This window comes from Chinchilla lanigera, unplaced genomic scaffold, assembly GCF_000276665.1.
Source record: "Chinchilla lanigera isolate Chin_1 unplaced genomic scaffold, ChiLan1.0 scaffold00111, whole genome shotgun sequence".
NCBI classification, from domain to species: domain Eukaryota; kingdom Metazoa; phylum Chordata; class Mammalia; order Rodentia; family Chinchillidae; genus Chinchilla; species Chinchilla lanigera.
The window spans coordinates 4,411,854-4,429,646 of NW_004955512.1; the positions used below are offsets into that span (position 1 = coordinate 4,411,854).

Genomic DNA, 17,793 nt, shown 5'->3' on the forward strand with positions numbered 1-17,793 from the left:
TTTTTTTTTTTGGTTTTTCTCCGGTACCAGGAACCGAACTCACGACCTTGCGCTTGCCAGGCAGGCGCTTTGCCGCTGAGCTAAATCCCCAGCCCCGATAATTTGTCTTTTAATCCTTAGTTTAATCTTTAGTTCTGTCACACTGGAATAAGTACCATGGAATATACTGGAGAAAGTACTGATAAAAGAGCAAGAGTCAATGTCTACATCTCTGTAGATGGGAATAATTCAAGCCTTTCTGTAAGCACCCGTTTTTAAGGAGTTGCTGACCACTTCAAGAAAAAGAGGGAAAAGACAAACAGAAAACAACGCCCTCGTGCCCACCAAGCCGAAGGTCCTGAGCCCCAGCGGAGGCTCAGGCAACCTCCCGCGTGTGTTCTTCCGGAAGGTCTTGTAGGGCGCGCCCGCTTCCGGAGCCAGTCCCTACCTTGCAGCCTTCGCACGTGATGACTCCGTAGTGGATCCCGGAGGACTTATCGCCACAAATTTTGCATGGTATCACTTCAATTTGTGCTGAAAGGGAAAGCCAGACATTTTCAGTGTACAGTGTTGTCTCTCTCTCACCCTCTGTATCTCTTCCCCCCACCAGGATACTTATGTTTGAAGACCCTGGGGTGGGAGCGGGGGTGTGGAGTCACCCATTGCTACTCCAGGGGTTTTCCCTGGAGTCTTCTAAGCGAAGGGACAACCATTTACCATTACTGTTTGTTTTCTTCTCAAACTAAAATAATTAAATAAAGAAATAATGAGAAACCTGAAGTTTTCTAAACTTTTCACTGTTTTTTCGATTTTAAACTTAACCTTAAAATAGTTTGATGCCAAATCCCTTGAACTCATGATTGTTGATTTCTTATTTTACATTTGAAACATGAAGTCCCTAAGATGTTTCACATGGCCTTAGCTCCATACATTAAATAATAAAGGAAAACTAGGGCGCACGCGCACGTGTGTGTGTGTGTGTGTGTGTGTGTGTGTGTGGCAGCTTTACACATCATGTGGTTGGATGATTACTTGTGAAAATGTCAATCATGAATCAGCTCAATGTACAGGAAGAATGGTCAGTGTGTCCACTAAGATGCTGAAGACTGGTGACACAAGAAGATATGGCGAGGCTTCTCATAATCAAATTAATGAGACAACTAATCTCAATTAGTGAGAAATTAATGAGACAATTTCTAATGATCATATTAATGAAGACACGGAGAAATCAGAGAAAAATAATGCATCATGTTGGTGCTGAGCAGGAATGTTATAGGAGCCAGAATAGCTTCATTGGAGATGGAAGCATTTCATTTTGAAGACCGTGTGGCATTTGGTTAGTCTGAAGAGAAGGCAAAGGGCGGGGAGTGAGGAAGCATGGAGGTCCGGGAGGACTGTGACTGGTAACAGTGCAGCAGCTGGCTGTCATGCAGTGTGGGTCCCAGGGTCACATAGAGGGGTAGGGCCAGTCTGTGGCTCTACCAGAGTCAGGCCGAGGAGTTTTCTCCTCATCCCACCTACCACTGAAATGATCAAAGGGAACAGGGCGAGTGATGAAAGATGTGGTTTTTTTGTTAAGTTAGAAAGACAGGTTTGGCAGGCTAATCAGAACAGAAGACCCACTGAAGTTATTCCTAGTGAGTGTTTGGAGATGAGTGCAGGGATTACACACTGGTAGGAAGGATGGAGATGACAAAGCAGGTTGAACGGTGTTTGAAAGGCAGCAGTGAGACTATGATGACAGAGAGAATAACATGGATGAAGAACCGAAAGTTGCTTCTAGCCCCCAAGTCTTGAGAGTGAGATAAAGTAGTGAGTTTGACAAAAAATGAGGGATTTGCAAAATACAACATGGCCCAGGATTTCCATTCTTCATGTGTGCCATTTAGGATGATGCCTTGCAGGCCTCTGCACACGAATCCTACTGGAAAGATGATTTTAAGTCATTACTGCAGAGGTTACTTAGAATGCGGAAATTCCTCTGTCATTAATGGTATTTTTAGGAGTTGTTGAAATTATGCACACTAACAAGATTGACTATTTTCTTTCCCAGTGTAAAATAATTCTGCAAAATATGCTTCAAAATGCTTTATATATTGATCTGCCACTTGGATACATTTCTATAGTTTTTCACTCAAGTATACAAAACAAACAAATGTAAAACATTACCTCTCATTATTTCACATTTTATTTTATTTTATTTTATTTTTTGTCTTTTTGAGACAGGACCTTGCTATGCAGTTCAGGCTGGACTTGAGCTCACTTTGTAGCTCAGGCTGGTCTCAAATTCAGAACAATCCTCTGCCTCAGCCTCCTGAGTGCTGGGATTACAGGTGTGTACCACCATGCCCAGCCTTATTTTGCATTTTAAAAATAAGCAATTTTTAGCTTTATGGTAGCATATTGTTTTCAGAAGTATTTTACAGACGCTTCTAATCATCTTTGCAGGTAGAAAGATCAATATTATGTTCCCATTTTTTATATGAAAAAGCTGAGGAGCAAGGTTGTTAATGATGCTTTCAAGCTGATGTGATGTTAAATAACACATTCTCTCACTTGAGGTAAATCAAAGTAAGAACACAATTTTGAACTCCTGAAGTGGCAGCAAAAAAGCCCTAAAACATCAGAATAGGTAGTCACTTAAATAAGTTTTAATAAGTATTTCAGTTCACTTCTGCTTCTTTTAGCCTTTGGATTACTTGAACTTGTATTTGCTTTCAAGATTTTCTGCTACGGAAAGATACTAGATTTGAGGTCATTCTCTTCTGTCCTCCTGGGTTCCGGTCTTAAATCTATTAGTGATTAGGGGCCATGGTGAAGATGAAATCTCTGATCTTATGTTTCTGTTATGTTTTCTGCTTTATAAATACAAAGCTTAGCTGACAAACTTCATAGACTTGTGAGGTTCAAGTGGATATCTGTAAATAATAGAGCTAAAAATGTCTTCATCGGCAGTGTCATTGTTAGCATTGTTAGCTGGCTTTTCTAATGTTCTTGGACAAAAAAAAAAAATAACAAACCACACCATTAGTCCTTTATTAAAGATCTCGTCACTTTCAAGTAACCTAATGAATGACACTATAAGTTATTTGCACCATGGACTTTTAAAAAGTGATAACCTTTCAAACAGATTATTTATCATGATTACAAAACTGACTTAACAAAATCCCAGGTACCTATTATATATCTTTTATCTTATATGATATTAACACAGGGGCTCTCGTTGAATAAATTACTCCCCAGGGAGTAGCTTACACATGGGGAGAATCTGCTTGAATACGTTCTTAATTATAAAATGATCTAACTTTAAAGGAAATGAAAATAGAGGTAATTTACCCCCTGGGGCGGGAGAAGATGTTTTGAAAGGCACAAAGGTTATCCTATACAACTTTGGAAATACAAATGAGATGAAGAACATTTGATAGAGCATCTGCATATTTATACATATTTATAATCCTGGCTCAACATGTAATCCTGGAGAGCTATAAACACTTTAACAGCATTTTTAAAAGATGAAGTCACTTAAAATATGTGTTACTGTGTATAGGAAGGGGATATAGGTTTGGAAAGCTTATGACTACTTTTTACTCATTTTAGCAGAATAAATCATCTGAGGTTGATTAGCGGTGAAGACACATTTAGATTATTTAAAGCAGTAGTCCTTTTCCTTTTCTTGCACTTAAAAAATTAACTGCTCTGAGCTACAGCTTTATAGTTCATATTCTGTATTTTATAAAGTATATCTCCAGGACGGAGTATGTCGGGCACTAATTAGGACAACGGATCAGACTGCTGCTCTGGCATTTGTCATTTCTAAATGTCTTGCCATCACACCAGGCAGAGTGTCCTGTGGAATTGTCACACAGTGAATATACCCCTGGCAACATACTATGTCATCGTTTCGAGATGAATACCTTGGGAGGGTTTGGTGTCCTGGACCTCACCAGCAGTGACAGCAAAGAGTGATGGAGACTAAGGAGGGAATTTGACTTTGTACTTTTCTTGACCCTTGGATTTATTCATCCATAGTATTCCTTGAGAGACACACTGAGAAGAGTTGAGATGTCCTCAAGGTGGCTTGAGATTCACTCATTTTTCATTTTGTCCATATCTTCTATGTTCCAATTATATCTTCCTATTAATAAGCCTTTGTGTAGACTGTTGTGAAGATTTTACTTACCAATTCAGTTTCTGCTTATAAAAGCAACAATACATAGGTTTTCTCTTTTTTTGAAACAATATTCTCACAGTTGCCGTGTCATGAATGATTTAAAATAATGTGATACTGTCCCTATCCTAAAACAATTTGTGAAGTATGATTGATATGACACCCCAAGAGCTGGCAGGCAAATCGTACCCAACAATTACAGAGTAGCCAACATTTCCCTCCCTCTTTGCAGAGGGAAATTCTCTCTCCCACTGCTCCTTGAAGGTCCTTCCCTTGCTTAGTGTCTTCTGCCACAACCTTGTGCAAAGTCACCAAGCTTCAAGTCTTCCTGCTTATCAAAGTTTACACATTTTTCATTCTCCTCCCTCTAACCTCCCGAGGTGACAGCAGGCACTGAGGTTGATAGACTAAGCCAGGCTAAGGAGTTTGCTGGAATATGCATCACGCTGGTGGCCCAGATACCTTAACTCTTTCAGGCATCCGTCAGGAAAGATAGTGACACCGGGCCTCGCAGGGGCTTTCTGGTTGTAAGAACCATTTTTCTTGCACCTGTTCTTGTGTTCTTCTTTCCTGACATTTCAACTCCTTCACCTCCACATACTCATGTTTATGTTCTGGGCTTCTAAGTTAGGACAGGGATAAGGGTCATACTTGTTTTTTTTTGTTTTCAGTGGTGTCTAATTTTCTTTCTGTACAAATGAGATTTGATATACTTCCTTCTATGCAGGAGGTTTGAAGCAATACTGATCCTTCATATTGACAGTGAAAAGAAGAAATCAGAATCATGATTGGGAAGGGGTATCCACTTTGGGAAAGGTTCTCAGGTGATTCTCACACTTTAGGCTCCCAAAAGGAATTAAATGAATCAAATTATTTGCAAGGAATTCTCTTTACCCTGTGAATTTCATGCAAAGGCCACAAAACAAAACAAAACAGGCACAACAGCAAATGGCAAAACAAAATAACAACAACCCTCCCTCAAATCTGGACATGATGGCACACCCCTGTAATCCCAGTGCTCTGGGAGGCTGGGGCAGGAGGGTTGCAGGCTTGAGTCCAATCTGGTACTGCTAGCCACCTTAGTGAGATCCTGTCTCAATAAAACAAAAACTAAAAACTTTCAAACAGGAGACAGGTCAGAAATGAAAATTCTGAGGAATGACCTATGTTTCTTGTATTTGATTTGGGGTTATATTGCAGCATCTTTTGTTTTCTGGTTGTTTTATTCCCTGAAGAGAAAGACGAGGCATTTACCAGGCTGAGTCCTAGGCTTTGGACATTGTTCTTGGATACAGCACAGGCTAAGTTCCTGGACACTTGATTTGCCTGTTTCTGTTTCCCATAATTTTGCAGTTATGCTAAAAGTGGACAGAGCAATTAAATCTCTTAATGTCTGAGTGAAGCACAATTTACACATGTAAAAGTTTCCAATAAAGATGACTATTTTGGTTAAAAATCCTTTGCAGATGGTTTTAGTAGTCCAAGTTGTATCTCATCTACCCAAATTGTATCTCACTACCATCTGTGACAAATCCAAGTTAAAATCTTTGTTTGTATTCTTTCCTTCTCTCATTGGCAGACTGATGGTATCTACCTCTATCAGGTCCAAAATTTTCTAATCTCATATAACAACACAACCAAAGGACAGTGATGAATACCCCTGAGATCTGCTACATCTGCACCTGTGATTCATCAGACAATAGCCCTAAGAATTGGGTGGGATGGAAGTGTGGAAAACAGACCCACAGGGAAAGAAATCTTGACTTTTGGTATTCTTCATATCATGCTAGATAGGGGTTCTTTTTTCATTGAGTCCTGCTAAATTTCCCAGGCTGCACTTGAACTTAGGACCCTCCTTCCTCAGCTTCCTGAGGAGCTGAGAGTATAGGCATGTGTCACTGTACCCAGTTTAGGTGAAGCTCACTCACAGTGGGCTAGGATGTGTTCATGTATATATCTCATCAGCACAGACAGCATCTTAGTGCAGCCTTCCTGCCCAAACACCTAATACAGTGCATGAAGTTCAGTGAATTCTAATTTTACACTCTCATTTCTACCATCTGGACTCTCCTTCTCTTTACAGACTCTTCTCTGTAGTACTCTGGGTAGTGGGCTCTTTGAGCTTTCTGTTCCGTTGGCTTGGTTGATAGAGAGCTCCTAAATGACTTAGAGATGCGTTTAGTTTTACATTACTATGATTCCTTCTATTGCATGTTAATGGAAGCTAGATTAAGAAATTAATTACTACCACATGATAACAGCAAAAATGTTTTTTTAGAGGCATAATTTTTAGGATTATTATGTGGGGGACTGATTTATCTCTCACATGAGCATTTACTGCCCAGAGTTGCTGTTCATGCTGACTCCCTAGAGGTCTGAAACAGTAAAACACGAGACCAACAAATACCAATGACCATAATTAGCATAACCAGTTAAAGCATTTACAGAGCTCTTTCCTTATCCAGTTTTGCTTTCCATGGTATCAGTTACCTAAGGTCAACCATAATCTGGAAATATTAAATGGAAAATTCCAGAAATAAGTAATTCATCACTTTTAAATTGCTTGCTCTGCTCCATCCTACCCCTAGCATGAATACCATCCCTTTGCCCACTGTATCCACACTGTATATGCTACCTGCCTACTAGTCACTTAGTAGCTCTCTCTAACAGCTGACAGTTATTTGATTGACTCTTGTGTTAATATATTATTGTAATTGTTCTATTTTACTATTGCTTGTACTTATTGTTTTATTGTGCCTAATTTATAAGTTAAACTTCATCATAGGTATGCATTTGTAGGAAAAAACAGCATATCCATGGTTTGGTACTTTACAGTTTCAGGTATCCATTGAGTGAGGGCTTTGGAATGAATCCCCGCGCCCTCCCCCCCAATGGATAAGGGAAGGATGAGTGTACTGATGATAAGTTAAATGTTCCTGTCATCAGCAAATTAAATCACTTCTGTAAGTTATAGTGGTTTTAATTGCATAACTTATGAACTAATGCCCACTAAATACCTCTTATCTTGTCAATGTTAAACTATAATGAAAAAATATATGTATTGGACTCAACATTATTCAGGTTGAGAGTAGTTACCCACTTTTGTGACCACTCCATGTGGTCCACAGACCAGTGGCTTTGGCATGACCTTGGAGCATGTTAAAAATATGGACTATTCAAATGATAGAGTTAGTTTTTTTAGGGTTAGCTTTTTCTAGTTCTGTGAAGAATGTCATGGTATTTGGACATGTAAATCATTTTTTATAGTATGCCCATTTTAATAATATTAATTCTGCTAATCCATGAACTTGGAGGCCTTTACATCTTCTAGTATCCTCTTCAATTTCTTTGTTCAGTTTTCTGAATGGGTTTTTTACTTCCTTGATTAGATTTATATTTAGTTTCTAAAAATTTTTTTCTAAAGCTATTGTGAATAAAATTGTTTTCCTGATCTCTTTGCCGGCTAGTCTATAATTTGTGTAGACAAAGCTACTGGTTTTAGATGTTGATTTTATATCCTGTTACTTTGCTGAATTTGTTCATCAGCTTTAAAAGTCTTTCACCGGACTCTCCAGGGTTTTGTATGTATAGGACCATATCATCTGTGAAAAAAGATAATCCTAAAATCCATATGGAAACACAGAAATCCCAGAACAGCCAAAGCAACCCTAAGTAACAAGACCATGACTGGAGGCAGCACAATACCTGATTTCGAATCGTGCTACAGAGGCGTAGTAACAGAAACAACATGGTACTGGCACAAAAACAGACATGCAGACCAGGGAACAGAATAGAGGGCACACAAACAAACCCACACATTCACAGTCATTTGATTCTGGACAAAAGAGCAAAAAGCTTATACTGGAGAAAAGACAGCCTCCTTAAGAAATGATGCTGAGAAGCTAGATATCCACTTTTAGAAGGGTGTAGGTATAAGAACTGAAACCTTGAAACTGCTCAATGAAAATACCAGAGAATACATGGAGGCACAGGCACAGACAAAGACTTCCTGAGTAGGACTCCAAGAGCACAAGAAACAATAAGAATCAACAAATGAAACACTGCAAATTAAAAATATTTCCTCACAGCAGGGGAAATAGCCAACAGAGTAAAGATACAGCCTACTCTTCTGACAGAGGATTAATAGCTAGAATATACAAAGAACTCGAAAAACTTATTATCAAAAAACCAAATAGCCCATCAAGAATTGAACAGGCACATCTCAAAGGAAGAAGTGCAAATGGTCAATAAATATGTGAAAAAATGTTCAATATCTTTAGCCATTAAAGAAATACAAATCAAAACTACATTGAGATTCCACATCACCCAGGTGAGAATGGCTATCACGAAGAATACAAAAAACAGCAAGTGTTGGTGAAGAGGCAGGGAAAAAGGAAACCATCTCCACTGCCAGTGGGGATGTAAATTAGTATAGCCCCTATGGAAATCAGTATGAGAGTTCCTCACAAAACTAAAAATAGAGAGAAACTGATCCAGCTGCACCACCACTTGATATATAACCAAAGGAATTAAAGTCAGTGTACCATAGGGATACCTGCATATTCATACTCACTGTGGCATAGTATACAAAGTCCAAGATATGGAACCAGCCTAGGTATCTGTGAACAGATGAGGGCTGAAGTGTGCTATGTGTATACAAAGCAGCATTACTCACCCATTCAAAAGAATGAAATTTTGTCATTTGCAGAAAAATGGGTGGATCTGGAGATCAGCATGTTGGGTGAAATAAACCTGACTCAGAAACATAAATATCAAAAAAGAAAAAAGATAAATATCACATGGTCTATCTAATATGTGTAATATGAAAAAGATGATATCAGACAAGAAGAAAAGAAAAAGGGGGAGTGTTATAGGCCAGGTAATAGTGGGGATGAATATGATCCAAATACGTTATTCACATGGAAACCTCCTCAAAATGTGAAATGGGGTGGGGGAGCAGTGAGGAAGGAATGTGGTGGGAGAATGACTGGAGTACGTTATGGACATGTACAAATCTGCCAGAACGAAACCTATTAGTCTATAGAACCAATATGCACTAATAAAAATGTGGAAAAATGCAGATGATTAATGTATACCTAAGACCAATCGAGGCAAAATTTGCTTTTAACAAGCTCCCCACGCCTGCACTGTTTTAAGCCAGCCAGGTAATCATAGGTGTATCCATTCTGAGATCTGATGGGATTCTTAATTTTCCTAACTTTAAAATTAAAAACTTTATGGGATCTGAAAAAGTAGTTTCTGTCATTGTCTTTTAGACATTTCCTCTTGTTCATAAAGGCAGCAGGACAGTTGGAGAGTTAGAAAAAAAAAATCCCAAACTCTCATCGCTAAGTGATAAGACAGAGGAAAGAGGGGCCAGCATATTGCAGAAGCATCTTGCATTATTATAATTAATACCTAGTCTACCTGGTTCCTTTCCAGGCTACCAATTGTGAGTTGCACTTACATCTCCACAATCCTAACACAGCTTGGTAGTGACTTTTCCTCTACCGTAGACTTGGTGTTGTAGATACTGTATTAAAAAACAAAACAACAAAACAAAACAAAAAACTACTCAAGAAGATTTTTTAAAAAATACACATTTTCTTTTTAAAAATCAAATCACATAAAATTTCCTTTCTTTGATAGAGGTAAGGCCATCAGTTTTTTTCCCCTGCTATTCCTGGTAATTCTGGAAATGCAATATTTGAAAAGTTGTCCTTCTCCTTGAAGTAGATTAGTTAGCACAGAGTTCGGGACCTATGAGGGGTGTTTGTGACATTCCTCTCACATCTCCTAAGCCTGTTCTGAGACTCGCTGACGGAAAATGTCCCTGGCAGCAGCACCAGCATCGCCCAGGTGCTTGATGAGAGTGTGGACACTCAGGTCAACCCCTGTTCCCACCTAACCACAATTTGTGGTGTAACAGTGCATCTACGATTCAAACACTCGGAAGAGCTTCAGCGGTTCCCTAGACAGGAAGATGGGACACTCTACAATTTCCCCTGAGGATGTCTTCTCCAAGCCCTAACTCTCTATAAAGAAAACTTTATTAAAAAACAAAAACTAAATACATGTACTCTACCTGGTAGCTAACTTATCCAGTTATATGGAGAAAAACACAGCAATTGTTTTGCTTCAGTAGATAAAACTTATCTCTTTTTAGCTCCTTTTCTCTCAGCTCCCTTTCTTGTTCTCTATCTAGTTGAAACCTTTGATAGGAAGCTCATGATTATGGAGCACCAGCTCACTGAAGGACAGGAAGGGGATGGAGCTCACAGACACATCGCACGGAGGACTTTGAATGATAAGGTAGAGTCTATTCCTGGGAGAATAATTCAGAAGGAGCAAAACACCTCCTTTCACCACATACAGGAACCTACTAACCCCAATTAAGGCAAACATTATAGGTCATAATATGAGCTAAAACAAATATTACCAACAGGAAAGAAAAATGGGATAGGAGAACTGGAAGAAGAAGGAGCGGAGGAGGAGGGGAACAGAAGGGGATTAAAAATGAAGAGAAAATAAAATAAAATAAATGAAGAGAAAGAAACAAGCTGCAATATGTACATGCAACCACTCCCCAAGATGACTGTAAAGTACATGAACTGCAAATGTACAAATAAAATGAAAAATTAAAAAAAGAAAAATGGGTATCTGACCCCCCAAAAGACAATGAAACACTTAAAGGCATAAACAAAGATCTAAATAAAAGACAGTTATGTTTCTGTTATTGTAAAGATATCAGTTCTCCTCAAACCAATATATTTAACAGAATTGTAATTAAAGAGAAAACACCACCCTTTGGAAAATGGAAAATGTATGCAGCTTTTCTATGTTAAGATCCAAGTGCATTAAGAGAATGAAGACAAGTCACAGAATAGGAGAAAATATTGTAATTACATATCTGATGCAGAGTATGCTTTCAAGCTGGGTAAGTAATGATTAAAATTGGAAAAAATAGGCAGACCACCTGAAGAGATTTTATGAAAATGATGTATGAATGGTAGATAAACATATTAAAGGATGCCAAATATTATATGTCATTAGGGAATTGTCAGACAATGAGGTGCTACTACACACATGTTAGAAGGACTATAATCTAAAAACTTGGCCATAGCAAATGCTGAGGAAGATACAGAACAAAAGAAATGATCATTTGTTGTTCGTGGGAATACAAAATGGTACATCCATTCTGGAAGTCAATTTGGTAATTCTTACAAAGCTAAACTTGGTCTTAGCAATTGTGCTTCTAGATATTCATCAACTGAGTTGAAAACTTATGCTCCCTCAAAACCTTGCACATGCCTATTTATAACAATATTTATAATGCCCAAAGCTGAAAACAACCAAGATGCCTTTCAGTAGGTGAACAGACAAACCCACAAAAGGACATTCTAACAGTGGAATATCATTTGGCAATACAAAAAAGAGCTACTAGGCTGTAAAGAGACATGGAAGAAACAATGCATATTGCAAAGTGGAGCAAGACAGTACAGTTTCAGGTATACAACATTTGGGAAAAGAAAATTTATATAGACAGTAAAAGCAAGCAGTGGTTGCTCAAGTTTGCAGTGGGACTGCAGAATGAGTAAATACAGCACAAGGAGTTGTTAGACTTAGGAAATTATAATGTAATGATGGAGACTTGTCATCAGATACCACAATTACAGACGGTTATAAGAAGAGTGAACATTAGTGTAAACTACGGACTGCAACCTGTAATCCCAGCCCTGGGAAGGCTGAGGCAGGAGGACTGTTGTGAGTTTGAGACCAGCCTGACAAAGTGAGCTCAAGGCCAGCCTGAACTGCACAGAGAGACCCTGTCTCAAAAAGACAAAAAAAAAAAAAAAAAAAAAAAAAAAAAAAAAAAAAAAAAAAAAAAAAAAAAAAGAACAAATATCACCAAAAAACAAAAAACAAAACTATGGACTACAGTTAATAAAATGTACCAGTATTGGTTCATTAGTTGTAACAGGTGTACCATAATAAGGCAAAATATTAATAACAGAGGAAATTGTGGTTTTGGTGCTACTAGGTATATGGAAATCTATATAATGTTTGATCAATTATTTTGTATATATAAAATAGTACTAAAAAGTCTATTATTTATAAAAAAAAATTAGTTGTAAAAGGTTTTTCTTTCCCTGGAGATTGCGAGGATTGTATGGGACAGCTTAGCAAAGACAAGTAAGGAACACTTAAACAAATTCAGCAAACATCGTTTTATTTTAAATCACAGACACACCAAAACCAAATTTCTGTCTTCAAGATGAATACTATCATCATACAGACACACACACCTGAATAACCAGAATATAGAGCAGAGGGATGACTGATGAATTAACCTGAAAGAAGGAAATGATAACTTCAGCTGCGGAAAGCTGGGAAGGTTTAGTGTTGAGATGGCTTTTGATCCAGGTTTTGGCAAACCAGCAAGCTAAATATGCAGGGCAATGGTAAACAAATTCAGTGGCTAGAGATTGAAAGTACAATCCAACAACAACAGTAAACTTCCGGAAAAGTACAGTATTTAAACTTATTTTGGGGAACATATTTAATAGGGTTAAATGAAAAATAAATAGAAAATACTTCCACAATGATCAATAAATCACAATTTTATCTGTAGTCAGTGTTATCTGTGGTCACGTGTATGTCAAGTTGACATATGAAATTAGCATGTCTTTGTGCAAAAAAATTGATGACATTTGTGATTTCATACTATTCAATCTAGTATTATTATTCACTGTGTTCTAAGATATAGTTGCGACAGTGCATGCTTTCCAAGAATATTTGAAAAGACCAATGGTATAAGAATATGTTTGATAAACAAAAAGAAAGCCCTTAAATTATATATTTAGAGTCAGACAATTTAAAAGTTGAAACATTAATTACACACACACACACAGAGGACAGAGAGGGAGAGAGAGAGAGAGAGAGGTGAAGGCGAAGTAATGAAAGAAGAGTTGGGGTGGGAAGCACTTATTCCTCATTCTTCTTATTAATGGAAATTCTCCAGACTATTTCTGAAATTCTGAGCACTGATCATGGAGTTTGAAAGTAAGCAATGTATGTCCGTTCTGGTTGGGAGGTGGCAAAGGAAGACTAAGTCTCTTGAAGTGTGTTTTAAAAAGTCAAGTCAGGGCTGTAGAGAAAAAGGATGAGGACTGATTCTAAAATATAGTGATCTGAATCAGCTTCAATGGCTTTGACCTTGAAAAGAGAGGTCTTGTCATGTACAACTGACACTATATCTTATCATATTTGGGAAAATTACTGCTCCACCATTAGGATGATGTCCATATAAGATCAGAATGTTTTTTTTTAGCATATTTGCATTTTTATTCCTAATCTCATGATGATTTTATTTAACTGGCTCATAGATTTTATAATGGTCTTGGGTTAAAAAACTAAACAGCAGTACTATTTGTCACTTTTTCATGTTTATGCTTTTGTTTTCTTAATGTAACTACAGCTGTTTATGCAACAAATAGTTAAACTACAGAGCATAGGTAAAATGTATGTGTGAAAGTGTGTCTGTATCTGAAAAAGAGAGAAAATGTGACACCAGTAATTTTTAAACTATGGTTCAGATTTTAGAAAGTAATTATTTAGATTATCTACAAGATTTTTGATGCTACAATGGGTAAATACATTGCAACCTTTTGCACTAAAAATCACATTATTATATTATATATGTTCTAGCAAACTTAGAATTCAGTTGCTATTGCAGCAAATCTTGAAATAAAGAAATTATAGAGCTGAAGAGCCAATTTTAATTTTTATTTTATCTCTAGAGGTGAAAAGAGTTCTAATGTTAGAGAAAGGCATGTTTGGGCTTAGTCCCTCACTACGTATATGGCCTTTTAAACACAGGAGATGTATATAAGATAAAGGAAAGTATTCTTACCCATATTCAGCACCAGAAATTATTTCAAGGGGAAACAGTCATCTGGGATTCACTGAAGAAGCTGTCTCATAATTTTACCCCTTGCTAAGCACCACAAAGGCCTGTTGTCAGCGTGGGACTGAGGCAAGTTTAGTCACCCCACACATGTAGAACTCGTTATAGCTCCTCAAAGACTGAAGGGTCTGTTCTGCTGATACTGCACACTTTCTCTAAAGAGATTACGGCATAATCCTAAATAGTATAGGACCCGAGCTATCTTATTTTTGAGCGCATCAGATCCAGCATGCTGCACATAATCCCTAACAGCTTTATTCAGTGTTTATGTAAGCTGCAAAGTTGTTGTAGGAACACGATGACCGTACCTTTTCAGTCCCGGAGAAGGCATCACTCAGGGTAATTGGCACAAAAAGTATTGCAAATAAATGATTTCCACCTTCCATTTTGACAAATTTCCTCCCTTTGAACTGTATTTGTCTACAAGGAGAACATTCATAACCACTGTTTGACAGTCAGTAATGACATTTGAATGGAGATGCTTATGGTCTCCCATTTGTTAGCTGTGTATCTTGTACTGTAATTGGTACTCAGGGAATCTTGATGCTACCAGTTGGATTGAATGGGTAGGCCAAAGTTTTGTTTTTTTATTTTTTCCTTTGTTTAAGTTGGAGTCACTTGTAAAGCAACAGGAATATTAGTTTTTTGGTGAATATATTAGAGAAAAGACAGGTAAAAACAAGAAATTGCTAGGCACAGCAATAAATATACTTTGGCAATAATAATGAAAAGCTTGTGCCTTCAGTTTAGTATATGTGCTGTAGAAGTGAGTGCTGTACCTTCAATTTAGGATATCCTTTTGAATCACATTGAAATTTAACAGGAAAAAGTGCTGTTTGCAAAATGTAAGAACACATTTGTTCACATAGCTCAGTTTTAAAAATGAGTAATGGGCATATGAATCCCTAAAATGAGTAATGGCACATATAAATCCCTAAAATCAAACACTATTTTCTTTATTTTACAACAGAAGGTAACTACATGCTTGATTTTTTAATACCAAGTGAGGGAGAAAGACATATTTTTGTTCACTTGTTGGCCTCTGTTAATTGTGATTCAGACTTAAAGAAGATTAGGTACATAGACGCTAATACGCCTGGTCTTATTAATTTCTAAACAACAATAGTAACAATATCCTGAGTAAATCTGTCAGCAGTAAGGATAAATAGTTGTTTAAAGACTCCATTGATGTCAGACTGCAATCTGGCTGGTCATGGCTTATTTCACCAACAAAATCCTAAATACATATATTTGGATATTAGTGAGCCAGTGCACAGAAACAATATATATTTTTTCTAAAAATATGAGCACCAGGCAAATCTAATCATTGCAAAAAGATGTAATGCTGAGTTCATAGATTTGAAATTTTAGCTTTAGTTTTAAAACTTAGTTTGGAATAATTGCAAGCTTCATATTATTGAGAATAAGCAATCAGTTTTAATAACATTTAAATTTACAGTTTTAATATTTCATTATTCAGCTTTAATATTTTGTTATTATTATCAGTTTAATAGCTTCACAGTTTTAATATTTCCAACTGCTATCCATTGCTAGCCAGTATTAGAAGAGAAATGACAATAAATCACTTTACACTGAAATATATTTAAAACACCCGCTCAATCCTACCCATATTATGAGATAATATGTGTTGAGCAGACTATATATTAACTTGTAAAAAATTTAGGAGAAAAAAACTGTAATTAACTTCACTGTTTAATTTTTCAACCAAATGGATTTCTTACATGTGAAAAGTATCGGGTATAATATATAAACTAAATAAATTTTTAAAAAAATTAGAAAACCAAATGATCACAACTGTAACAATGTTAATGACTACAATCAAAACTACAAAATTGTGGTTAAGTACATTCACATTGTTATTTCTAATGTTAGTGTAAAGTGGTGAGTGACTACTTGAATTTAATCTCAAAATGTATACATGTGGTAACTCACCTGCAGATATTATAATATTTATATATAAATACATTCTCCAATGTAAAATTAAGCCTGCCATTGGTTTATTACATGCATTCTCAAGTCAGAAACTATTTTATTGTTCCCTCACCTAGCTGTCAATTTATTCTGCTAAGAGCTTAGAAATGCTTGATTTCTTGCCTGAGAATGGTTCATACCACTAAACGTTCTAAGAGAGAAAGAAAAGTAAAACTCACCAGTGGCATCAGGTTTAGTTTTGAGCTGGTTCTCACACATGTTGACGTACCAATTAAAAGTCTAACTGAAAGCTATTACACTTCTCACTTGCAATCTGATGACCGCCCTCCGTTATCCCACAACCAGACTCCTAACAGACTGTATTAATGAGATTAAACGAAAGAGGAGTTAAAGGCATCAACTGTTCCATTTCATTAAGAGAGGCTGAAAGGTACTCGGCTGGGGAAGGCAGGAGGGACAATATTGATTTTTCTTTTTGACACTACATATTGGCTAAAGAAGGCAGCATTTGCTAAATTGCAATCAGCATTTAAAAAACATCATCCCCCCCCTGAAATGAATGTACATGCATTATTTCTGCACTTAAATATCCTTTTGTTTTCAACTTATTGGAAACAGATCCTATATGTATATGCCAAGTAAAGAACAAGAGTCAACACAGATTTTAAGCGTGGGTTTCCTTCAGAATTAGTTTCTCCTGAATTATTTTGGACTCTTACTGAGGTCTAGGTGTTGAAGGGCTGCATAAAGGTATTACCATTTTCTTGTTCTCCCAGATATTGGATGACAGTGGTCCATGAACTGTTTCACAGACCACATAAACATGTTACAGTTGAAGAAAAAAAGACAAACATGCTGTACAGCTGCTGGGGTGCCACAGCCTGGGACCCAGTAGGGGACTCACTACCGGGCAGATCACTGAGGCCTAAAGTGCCTTCCTCCTTGCAGTATCCCTCAGTGCGCTCTGGTTGTGAAGAGGGATGAAAGCACACAGGTAGACATTTTTGATCTTCAACCCTTGTCACCAGGAAGGATAAATGTGCAGCTATGTGAAAACTGCTTTGACTTCCATAACAAAACCATACTTTGTATGCGACAGCTTAATGCTTAGGTGAGCATTAAAGCTACCTTTTGCTTAGAGTTGCTGCCACATTGGTTCCATGATGGCTCAGCCATTCTCCTCACCCCTAACCTCCTTTTATCACCTTCAGCAGCTCTCATTTTCTTTGCATTAATGACTTGGAAATAGTTTCTAGATCTCCTTCCTGTCCATTCCTCTTCTCTCCTCCCTTTTTCTCCTCCCTACTGGCTTACATTACAGTAGAATTAATTCTCTTCACTACATCCCAAGTCCTCCCTCTCCACACCATCTTTTTGAACTTTGAGACAAGGCCTCACTATTGCTACATTGCCTAGACTGGGCTTGAATTGTGATTCTCCTATGTTAGTCTCCCAGGTAGAAATTATTTTTGATGGGAAGAAAGACAGGGGGTGATGAGGTAGAGGGGGGAGGTTGGGTGTCGATACAAGCATCAGCATGGCATAGCTGAGCTCAGTAATTCCTAGCTCTGGATGTCACTGGAGTAACCTAGACAGCTTAAACTGTGGATGCGCCGGGATTTCATTTAGGGCCTACTGATTTGTCAAGCATCTGGATTTCACTGCTTCTAAAGCAATTCTAATGGCAAGCCAGTACTGAAGACCCCTGAAATGTTCCTCAGAATCA

At 37.5% G+C, this 17,793-nt stretch overlaps 1 protein-coding gene across 1 annotated transcript in view; it reads right to left on the reverse strand.

The window, feature by feature from the left end:
- Rorb (RAR-related orphan receptor B) overlaps positions 1–17,793 on the reverse strand; it is a 179,146-nt gene that overhangs the window by 49,567 nt on the left and 111,786 nt on the right. Inside the window, exon 2 of the mRNA XM_005408324.2 lies at positions 428–513. Coding sequence (XP_005408381.1) covers positions 428–513 — 86 coding nt within the window. The remainder of the gene's footprint in view (positions 1–427; positions 514–17,793) is intronic.